Below are 11,369 nucleotides of genomic sequence, written 5' to 3' on the forward strand. Positions count from 1 at the left end.
AAGAAAGAAAGAAAGAAAGAAAGAAAGAAAGAAAGAAAGAAAGAAAGAAAGAAAGAAAAAGACAGAAAGCGAGGGGGGTCACTTCATGTTGGGGGTCATTAAATTGAGTTTTTACTAGAATGCCAAAATTCCAGGAATATTCCAAAAAATGCGTCACTGTGGTTAATTAAATAGCGAAATTAACACATTCAGGTTATGGATATTAAAATAATTAACTTCTGTCTCAGAACTTTCTATTATTAATGCATGCATGCGTGTGCTGCATTACGCTCCTGCTGCAACTTGCATACCTCGTTTCACTTCGTGCGCTCGCATGAAGTTGCATCACTTCGCTTGATTTCCTCGTTCTCTCTCCGCTTTTGCATCATTAAAGGGATTAAACAGCTGAGATTTTGGAGAGATGGAACCGGAGGGTTTGAGGCGATATTTCCCGGTCTTCTCGCCTGATTGGATCAGGCAAAGATGATGTCAGACGACCGCATGCGCCCCGGATTGGAGAAAGCGGAGTAAACAAAGCCGCGAGGAGGAGGAGGAGGAGAGGTCTCCACATCTTCAGACAGTCCGACCAACACGCCAAATCCGAGTTTACGCACAGGAGAGAGCGGCCCCGGCGGCGCGTACTCGTTGGTGAAGGCTGAAAGTTACGCTGACAGCCCGACTTTAATAGGTGACTTCTGGAAAAGCTAAAGGGAAAATTACCGCCGTCTTTTAATCCGGACGCCGTACAGTTTTCTCGTTTGAGTAGGAGACTGATTGCCTAACTCAGCGCGCAAGCGATCGTTAATAATTATCGAAGGAACCCCCGCCAGTGTGGGTCTCCATTATTGCGCATTTTGCGCAAATGCACTTCAGACAAATTAAATTAGTGACACTAAATCAGATCCACATCAGCGCCGCGCAGCCGCTTGGAGACAGCATGTGTGCTTTGAACTAGGCTCTGCGTCCAACGCATGCTCCGATAAGTTGAGGGCACTCAGGGACGTCAGGGTAGAAACCACCAGCTAAAAGTCATCTGGGACACTTTGAGGTGTGTTTGGAGACGTTTGCCTGTCGCGTCCGCTCGTCCCGCCGAGCGGCGGAGTGTCCAGCTCAGGCCGGCAGCGCTGACATGCTGCCCAAAGTCGAGACTGAATCCCCGGGACTCACTCGATCGTATGGCGAACAGGGGCACATGCCAAGGAACATGCAAGGTAAGACCTGTCATTCATTTGAATCTCGCCGGACGCGTTTCCCGGCGCGCGCGCGCGCTGCTTCCTCGCGGCGGCTGCTCGGACTGGACGCTCTCGCCGCGTAGGTTGCTTTGATTTGACCGAAACATGTGAACGGCATTAGAACCACTGCGTTTGTTGCACACAGTCCAGATTAACAGCGGGTGACAGTCAACGTTAGCAGTTTAAAAGGAGCATGTGAATCATTGCGCAAAACTATGGTGTATAGAGAGTTTTTGGAATATATACATTTATACGTATATACGGTTGCAGGATATTTTTTCCCATCTTTAGTCTATTGTAATAATGAATGTCTCGCACTATGTGTGTACTTTAATTCGCTTTTTGAAGGTTTGGCCCGTGATCAGACAATGCCCATTTCCAGCTGTCAGTCACGCTGGAAGTGTCCGGGCGCCTGGTGCGTAAAAGCTGAGGTTGAGCAGAGGAGCTCTGTGTATTTAGTACACGTCACTTAAGTCAGTGGATTATAAAGAACAGACTAACTTCTAGAATTAGTCGGTTTTTTTCTTACAGTTTCCACACACTTTCTTGCAAAGAATGGAGAATAAACTAGGTTTGATTTTGCAGGGCGATCCGGGCCAGTAAACGTTTGCTTAATACGCCTATTAATTCACGTGTAATGTATAAATTACACGAATATACAACGACGCTTAAAGTGTGACAAATACGTTCAAAGTGAGTGTGTTTTTTGTTGTCAAAGTTTGGCCTAAAATTAATTATAAAAATCATTTAAAAAGTGGATTAAACCTCGGTACCACATTTTGCTTTTAGGACGCAATGCCCACGTGTGTAGTTACATTTTTATTTTACTACATTTTCACGTATCACTAACGATGTCAGAACCTTAAATGTGCATTTTTATAAAAAATATGCAGACCTCTTCGTACCACTTTTACTTTTGCGTTCACGTGGCACGAGTCGAAATATTTTTTTATACAAGGCAGACGTAAATCCAGCGACAATTTACCGGCAGTCCATTGAAAATAGTCTCACGCTCCCTCCTCATTCTTCCCGTCATTCCACCGCCATATAAACGGGCGATCAATTAGCCCGAACTCGGTTTATGGCACCTGATAACTAATACGAGGCGAGGAGTGGCTTGTCAGGGAGCAGGTTATCTGCGTTTACACAGGAAAGGAGCGGATTTGTACGGCTTTTGCGACAACACACGCTGTAGTGGTTTCGGAGATTGATCAAGTGAGCGTCGAGGCGAGCGCGAGCAGGTGAGACACGGTGTGTTTCTGCTCCCCCTAAATTCACAACCCACACACACCGGACGCGCACATCCTCCACTGTCGACCACGGACGCAACCAAACTCCCACATGCACTCATCTTTATACTCCTCTTTGCAAGACCAACTCTATATGATGCTATAAAACCCTAAAATTAGAAACAATGGTTTACAAACAGCGGCAGCGAATAGAATCTACAATAAAAAAAGATGAAGATCTGCGTAAACCCTGAGAAACAAAGTTTATTTTCCCGAAAATAGTATCATAATAGAAAGTATTTGTGGCAATGGGAAGATTTTCAAATGCAGGTGCTATTTTACTTGTATTTGCCGTGGCTTCTCACAATTCCGCAACTGCAACCGTGAGGCAATGGTATAATATTTGTTTTCTTCGTGAAAATGTGTCTAAATCTGCAGCTGTGGCGCGTCATGCGAACGGGCCACACAAACCTCCCCCTCTGTCCGCTTTATAGGCGAAAGCGTTGAGACTGGCGCTTAGGTTCGAAGCTTCTGTGGAAAAAATGAAAAAAAAAAATATAAATAAAAAAAACGGCAGCTCGGTGGAACTTGTTGCTTCAGCTGGAATATGCAGCGCGGACGGATCCCAGCAGGGCAGCGCGTTAACAAACCAGAAATCATGTCTAATTAAAAGGTCTCAGTGAGCAGATGAGTGCAGTTTGAAGCAGAGCAGTGTGTGTGTGTGTGTGTGTGTGTGTGCTTTTGAAGGCCTTGGAAGGCGTCTAGTTGACAAAATATTTCCACTTTTACAGCCACATCCACTGAGGTTTTCCTGTTTGATCTTGGCTGCTTTTTTATGATTAGAGCCATAAATGCTTTTGTAACAGCTGTAAATGTCAGCCTGGCTGTTTGCTCAGCGCTGCCACACTTATCGACGTGCGTATTACTAACACACGAAGCAAAAGCGGGACTACAACAAATAGATCACCACAATCGCGTAGTGCGTTAAATATAATAGGCAACGGAAGAAAAAACTAATTCATCGATAATTTATTTAATTGCTAAAATTCACAATTGATTTACTAGCGTTGGAATGACCAAAAACACATTTATATCTTCATTATTTGTTGGCGTAATTTCTTTCCAGCGCTGAGAAAAATCGCAGAAAACGTTGTTATGGCCGCGCCAGAAACGAACCTCCGGCCTCCAGCGCTGCGGCCGTTTCTTCGAGAGGGAAAAATAATGTTGGTTGAAGTTGGTTTTGGATGTTTTCGCCTCGCCTGCAGAGATAAGGGCTTCTCTGTGTGCCTTCGCTTGTCTGTGGGCGGTAACGTCTTCTCCTCCAATCCTTAACTCTAATATCTCCTCATTTCCCCCAGCGACTCCGGGACTTAGGCGCATGCATATTTATGAGGTTCACTTCCACGAGGTTTTTATTTTTTTATTTATTTTTTTATTTTGTTCTGTAACTGTAGGAGAGACGACGGCAATGAGAGGACATAAACTGTTGCGTCCTTTTAAGCCGGTCCAAAATCTACCAATCATCTTCTTCCCTTCCTAAGATTAAACCACTCCAAAAGTCCCGGGGACGTTGAAATATTCCGAGCTTCGTCGTCGCGTGCTTCCCCGCGGTTCGTCTTGATTGATGAAATCCCTTTTCTTTTTTTTTTTTTTTTGGAAAACGCACTGCAATGAAATTGACTTTTCTCCGTGTGTCCGTGTCTCCTCCGCAGCTCCCCAGTTAAAAATGATGGACTATTCTTATGACGAAGACTTGGACGAGATGTGTCCCGTGTGCGGAGACAAGGTTTCTGGGTATCACTACGGACTCCTGACCTGCGAGAGCTGCAAGGTGAGCGCCCTCGTCCACAAAAAGCCCCAAAACACGCCACGAGCAAACATTTACGCAGTGGTCGTGAGCCTGTGGCGTTGTGTGCTTTTGCCTCAGTGTTCATACGTATAAATAGTGGTAAAGTCTAAAATAGTCTTTGTCAGCGAGGTCACGGCTATTTATAGTCGTCTAATTAATTATTATGAAAATTCCTGCAACGCATCAAAGCCTGTGAGTATTAGGATCACAGTGGTTACATTACAATAATGTGTATATGTGTGTGCTTTGCAGGACTCCGTAGCAACGACTACTCTTAAGTGCACTGGATTATAAGATAAAAATACCTCACACACATAATAGTGACTCATATTTCAATGCATGTGTCTCAGTTGAGGTATATGTAAATATTTTGCATTGACATATTTGCATTGCAGGCACTTAGTTGATGTTGTAGTGAAAATCCAGTTCCTCATCCTAAACATGCAGGAAAATCTGCATCAAAAGAAGCAGAGGGTCAAATATTGTTGTGACAGTGGATCGAGCAAACCTTTCCTGTGTGTGTGTGTGTGTGTGTGTGTGTGTGTGTGTGTGTGTGTGTGTGTGTGTGTGTGTGTGTGTGTGTGTGTGTGTGTGAGGTTTGAGTAAGCTAGTGTGAAAAGAACGGGTTCAAACGCATGCAGTGGAGTTTAGTCATTGTGGGAGCCAGTCAGTACTGTAGGTGGACAGGTGGGGGGGGGGCATAGTTATAATGAATCTGTTTGTACAAGCCTGTGTCACACTGTCTGAAACTCTCATCACAAGTTCATTTAGAGCAAAGCTACATTGTCCGCTTGCTCAAACTTTCCACTACAGTAAGGTAAACAGTTGGTGCATTTAATCCGAGCTCCATCAACAAGCTGTGGCTCCCTTTCTGCCCATTTCCACTGCAGTCCTCAACACTCCACTAATAGGCCTCACCCGCATATTTTTGTTTAGTGCAGTAAAGCTGTCAACGCAAAATTAAGCTGAGACAAATGTCTCTGTGCGAACACTATTCGCCGTAAAACTGCGGCTCGCGGCATCGATGTGCACATTTCTTGCTTATGTGGTCATTATTCAAAGCACATGTTATAGATTTGATCCCGTGTTGTGACCGTGAGATGCTAAGCGCTTGTTTGAAGCGAGACGTCAGTGGCTTCTCTGCAGCTCGTCAGCGTCGGCGCAGGCTCGTGTTCCAGTCGGGCCGAAGCCCTGGCGCACGCCCCCGCGTGCACGTGTGCACGGGATGCAGACGGGGAGGCTTCTGATAAAGTGCAGCATATCCTTGTTGAAACATTCATAATATTGATAATTACCTGAAGCCTGCCATTGATTATCTCTAAAATGCAGGTAGTATATTCGTTTTAAAAGTGTGATGGTCGGGGGTGAACTGATACATCAGGTTGTTGACATGTTACAGGCTCTCATTGGATTCAGGCATTCGCTATTAGCACAGGTTCTCGCTGTAGCAACCTCCCTCCAGGTTCCTCCTGCTCAGCTGCAGGAGACCTGGAAAATTATGTTTCAGTTCATATTTTCAAATGTGCTATCATGTGGCCTTTAGGTTTTCTGACAATCATGTTATTTGTTATAATTATTTTTTCGTCCTTCTCTGTTCGTAACTCCCCCCTCCCCTACAGATGCCCGTCTATCCCCAGGTTTCTGGGTTTGGGCTGCACATCGAGCAAAATCTGTACTCATAGAAAGTCACCTGGACAACATGGTTCCTAAGTCCGCAAACACAAATGTGCAAACAGCACATCAGCGTTCATTCCATGTCACTATACAAATGTAAAGTCAGCTGAGATCCTCCAGGCCACAACATAGTCACCATGACTTAATGATGATGGAACCACGTCATACCTGTTAGTGAGACCTCAGGAAGTGGAAAACTGCCTGAAAATGCGCATCTGTTACGGTTCCAAACTGAGGGATTAAATCTTAAACTACATGTGGAAAGTGTGATAATAGTGGATGAATAACGACTAGCAGTGGGTCAGAGCCATTTTATTTAATGGGAAAAAAAACGCAAAGATGAAAAGAAAGTTTTCACGTCAAAGGTCTCGTTATTGGTTATTTTGTCTGCTAATTAGTAGCGACTGCTAACGCAAGTCAACTACTGAGATGCAGTCTGTGTGTCTTTAACAGCCAGGTTGACAGTTTGTGACCGTCTCCACGTGAAAGTATGTTTGTCATTTGCGGCGTTAAAAGAGCGAGGCAGACGTTGGATGCAATAAGTCCTCTCTGCATAAAAATGAGCCTTGATGCCTGTGTTTTCTTGGCTCAGTGAGACGTTGTCCACCTAATCTCCATAAGTGGCATTGTGTGGTTTTTATGTTAGCAGACTTGTTTGGCTCCGACATTTATAGCAAACACTCTGCGCTAAATGGAAAACCAGGAAAGAAAAAAAAAAGTTCTTTCTGAAGCTTTCTGAGTTTTTTTAGCACCGAAGAGTCAATAATCCAAAACCAAGCGCAGTGTTTTTTGGGGAGGCAGTGAGGGGCAATCAGGACATGCAGATTGTCAATTAAATTTGTGTTTGGTGAGATATTGACAGCAGCAGGTCCTTTTTATTTTTTGAAAGGAGCCGGTTTACCCATTCCCCTCCTAGGCTATGGATCTGGTTTAGGTTAATACTGTCTTCACTTGGTTTGATTTTCACTGCCGGTGCCAATAATTAATTCCACATTGCAGGTATGAGTGTCTGTGGACCTGGAACTGTGAAACATATCATTTATTGGATTTTTTATGGACTCCTCTTCTTACAATTCTTCAATAATTAAGTAGGGAGCTGGAAAAAAAAGCTTTCTCTGTAAATTTTAGTCTTTGCATGAACAGAGAATGTTGAGTTGGGATGTAATTCTGACAGGAGCCAGGTTAGATGTTATATCTTTAGTTAGTTATTTAGTTTATGGTGCAGCAGAGATGGTGAGTAAAGCAGATTTGTGGAGAATTCAATCAATAAGGTGAATGCATTGTGTAAAAATAATAATAATTTCTTGGTGTGAGTGTATGAAAAATGTAAAATATTATGTTTTTGTTGTCAAGTGTATTTACTTTTCTTATAGATGGTGTGTGTGTGTGTGTGTGTGTGTGTGTGTGTGTGTGTGTGTGTGTGTGTGTGTGTGTGTGTGTGTGTGTGTGTGTGTGTGTCCATTAGGCTTGTCCCTCTCCATCTGTCTGGGAGCGTGAATGGGCCAATTACCATCGCATTGCAGGGGTCAAGCGGGTTGACGTCTTAATTGGTTCTCTCCGCAGGGCTTCTTCAAGCGCACCGTCCAGAACAACAAGCGCTACACATGCATAGAGAACCAGAGCTGCCAGATTGACAAGACCCAGAGGAAGCGCTGCCCGTACTGCCGCTTCCAAAAGTGCCTCACCGTCGGCATGAAGTTGGAAGGTACGGCAACACGTCCACGCTCTCGCGGCTCAGGTGTTCGGCTCACGCGTGGAGCTGCTGATTTTATGATCCAGGGCCTCGTGTGTAAAAGTCAGACATGACCTGTGCTGCTGGCGAAACATTTAAAGAAAAAGTTGACCTTTGCAAACAGAAACAGTGATTATTATTTAGATATTTAACCCACGTGACCCTGAGAGAGGAGCAGGTGGCTGATTGCAACATGGCGGCAGGTCACTGCATAGAAAGGGTTGAAATAGAGGAAAAGCACCGCTATGTTATAAAACCATACGAATAAAGGTCTGCAATAAAAACGTCACTGACTTAGAAGCGAGCAGTCACTGCAAAAGTGGCCTCACAATATAAAAAATGACTCATAACACAGAGGAGTGGACCACATTTGGTGCATGTAGCATGTATCATATTATTGGAAGATTATCCTGAGGTTTCATAGTAAACCCCAGTCACTAAAACATGATCTGTAAGTTACAGTTCCCATCTGCAGCCGCGGAAAAGCAGATCCAGGCGGCGTTGGTGCCGTCGGCGCGCGGCATCGCACAGTATTCGAGATATGATGCCTGTTTGCAATTACTGCTTCTGAAAGTCGGGAAGGAAAAAGTTAGAACATGGAGGGTTGAGCGCTCCGACGCTCGCGCAGAGGTGCTTTAAAAGCGGGTAGCGAAGTTCTAGTGAAACGACCGAGCAAGTGTTTTTCCATGATTTCACAATGTGACACAGTCGAATGCGACGCCTCGGCTGCTTTTCTTTTTTACCTCCTCTAAATTAAGAAATCCACCAATAAAAACTTGAACATCTGATCTGACCAAAATGCTTGGATTCTATTTATTCAGTCAGTTGACAGTGAAGCACTTGTTAAGTTGTGCTGGTTTGTTAGTCTTTGACTTGGGGGCTCTGGTGGCGCTCCTGAATGAGGCAGACAGAGCAATAGGTAAAATGTTAAAGTCGGCGGCGAGAATGGAAATGATGGTACTTTTGGCCAGACGCTTCCAGGCGTCTTTGTTTAATTTGAACGTGGCTCAGGACCTTGTTAAACACGGCAGTGCAGAAGTGACAGGACCAGGGAGCGAGGAGCATTTTAAGATAATAAAACCTGATTCTTCTTTTTCACACATTAGTCAACAGGTTTTCTTTGAAATCAATAACTCCAAAGTAAATAGTGTGACCTGAAGATCTTTTTATCGTAAAGAGGTAGCGGTTGTTATTTTACAATGTTGTCATTTAAAAATACAGCAAATTAGTTTACATGGTGCTGCCTTTAATATGAATAGCTCTTATGTTATTTATACAATTTCAGTCTGCTTTGCAATTTAAAGTCAGCAAAAACTCCTCAGGCCCCTGAAATTACAGCAGAATAAAGCAAATATGTTAAAGAAATTAGAGCCTGGGCGTGTGAAGGTGCAGCACAGACCGCCCAACAGAACCTTTCCAGAGGCTTCTCCCTCCACCTGCCACTCGCGCTGTAATTAATTGCTGTTAATTGTGAACGGCCGCTGGGCAGAATGTCCCAGCCTGTCATGTTCCAGCTGACGTGGGAGAGGGGGGGGGGGGGGCCGTCTGATTCACTGTAGTCTGGCGGTAGCTCTGGGCTCGGGGGCAGGACGGGCCCTGCAGCGCTCTGTCACGGGCCAGAAGCTCCAGAGGGCGACTGCTGCCACGACCAGTAAAGACCTCTCACACAGGACCCTGGACCGCCCACACACACCACACGAACGACGCACACACACACACTGCAGTGCGGCATACAATGTTATTCATGAGGTACCTAAAAACTGTGCACAAGGCCACAGGCCAGAGCCCCTCTGGCCTGTGGCCTTGTGCACAGTTTTTAGGTACCTCATGAATACATGTATGCGCCTGCGTGTGTGTGTGTGCGTGTGTGTGTGTGTGTGTCAGGGGTCCTGTGTGAGAGGTCTTTACTGGTCGTGGCAGCAGTCGCCCTCTGGAGCTTCTGGCCCGTGACAGAGCGCTGCAGGGCCCGTCCTGCCCCCGAGCCCAGAGCTACCGCCAGCTAAGTGAATCAAGCGCCCCCCCCCCCCCCCCCTCCCACGTCAGCTGGAACATGACAGGCTGGGACATTCTGCCCAGCGGCCGTTCACAATTAACAGCAATTAATTACAGCGCGAGTGGCAGGTGGAGGGAGAAGCCTCTGGAAAGGTTCTGTTGGGCGGTCTGTGCTGCACCTTCACACGCCCAGGCTCTAATTTCTTTAACATATTTGCTTTATTCTGCTGTAATTTCAGGGGCCTGAGGAGTTTTTGCTGACTTTAAATTGCAAAGCAGACTGAAATTGTATAAATAACATAAGAGCTATTCATATTAAAGGCAGCACCATGTAAACTAATTTGCTGTATTTTTAAATGACAACATTGTAAAATAACAACCGCTACCTCTTTACGATAAAAAATCTTCAGGTCACACTATTTACTTTGGATTCTTGATTTCAAAGACACCTGTTTGACTATGTGTAAAAAGAAGAATCAGGTTTTATTATCTTAAAATGCTCCTCGCTCCCTGGTCCTGTCACTTCTGCACTGCCGTGTTTAACAAGGTCCTGAGCCACGTTCAAATTAAACAAAGACGCCTGGAAGCGTCTGGCCAAAAGTACCATCATTTCCATTCTCGCCGCCGACTTTAACATTTTACCTATTGCTCTGTCTGCCTCATTCAGGAGCGCCACCAGAGCCCCCAAGTCAAAGACTAACAAACCAGCACAACTTAACAAGTGCTTCACTGTCAACTGACTGAACTCCATAGAATCCAAGCATTTTGGTCAGATCAGATGTTCAGTTATTTATTTGTGGATTTCCTTAATTTAGGGAGGTAAAAGAAAGCAGCCGAGGCGTCGCATTCGACGGTCACATTGTTAAATCATGAAAAACACTTGCCTCGTCGTTTCACTAGAACTTCGCTACCCGCTTTTAAAGCACCTCTGCGCGAGCGTCGGAGCGCTCAACCCTCCATGTTCTAACTTTTTCCTTCCCGACTTTCAGAAGCAGTAATTGCAAACAGGCATCATATCTCGAATACTGTGCGATGCCGCGCGCCGACGGCACCAACGCCGCCTGGATCTGCTTTTCCGCGGCTGCAGATGGGAACTGTAACTTACAGATCATGTTTTAGTGACTGGGGTTTACTATGAAACCTCAGGATAATCTTCCAATAATATGATACATGCTACATGCACCAAATGTGGTCCACTCCTCTGTGTTATGAGTCATTTTTTATATTGTGAGGCCACTTTTGCAGTGACTGCTCGCTTCTAAGTCAGTGACGTTTTTATTGCAGACCTTTATTCGTATGGTTTTATAACATAGCGGTGCTTTTCCTCTATTTCAACCCTTTCTATGCAGTGACCTCGCCATGTTCAATCAGCCACCGCTCCTCTCCTCCAGGGTCACGTGGGTTAAAATATTCTAAATAATAATCACTGTTTCTGTTTTGCAAAGGTCAACTTTTTCTTTAGAATGTTTCGCCAGCAGCACAGGTTCATGTCTGACTTTTACACACGAGGCCCTGGATCATAAAATCAGCAGCTCCACGCGTGAGCCGAACACCTGAGCCGCGAGAGCGTGGACGTGTTGCCGTACCTTCCACTCATGCCGACGGTGAGGCACTTTTGGTAAGCGCAGTACGGGCCAGCCTCCTTCTGGGTCTTGGCAATCTGTCAGCTCTGGTTCTCTATG

General features: G+C 45.2%; 1 protein-coding gene across 1 annotated transcript; it reads left to right on the forward strand.

Moving 5' to 3' along the window:
* Positions 1–377: 377 nt before the first annotated feature.
* nr5a2 (nuclear receptor subfamily 5, group A, member 2) lies at positions 378–9,165 on the forward strand. The gene is made up of 3 exons (XM_029149170.3): positions 378–1,190; positions 4,153–4,271; positions 7,527–9,165. The coding sequence occupies exons 1-3, from the start codon at positions 1,109–1,111 to the stop codon at positions 7,767–7,769; spliced, it is 444 nt and encodes a 147-aa protein (XP_029005003.1). The 5' UTR covers positions 378–1,108; the 3' UTR covers positions 7,770–9,165.
* Positions 9,166–11,369: the final 2,204 nt, after the last annotated feature.

Source organism: Betta splendens, chromosome 4 (assembly GCF_900634795.4).
Source record: "Betta splendens chromosome 4, fBetSpl5.4, whole genome shotgun sequence".
NCBI lineage: Eukaryota > Metazoa > Chordata > Actinopteri > Anabantiformes > Osphronemidae > Betta > Betta splendens.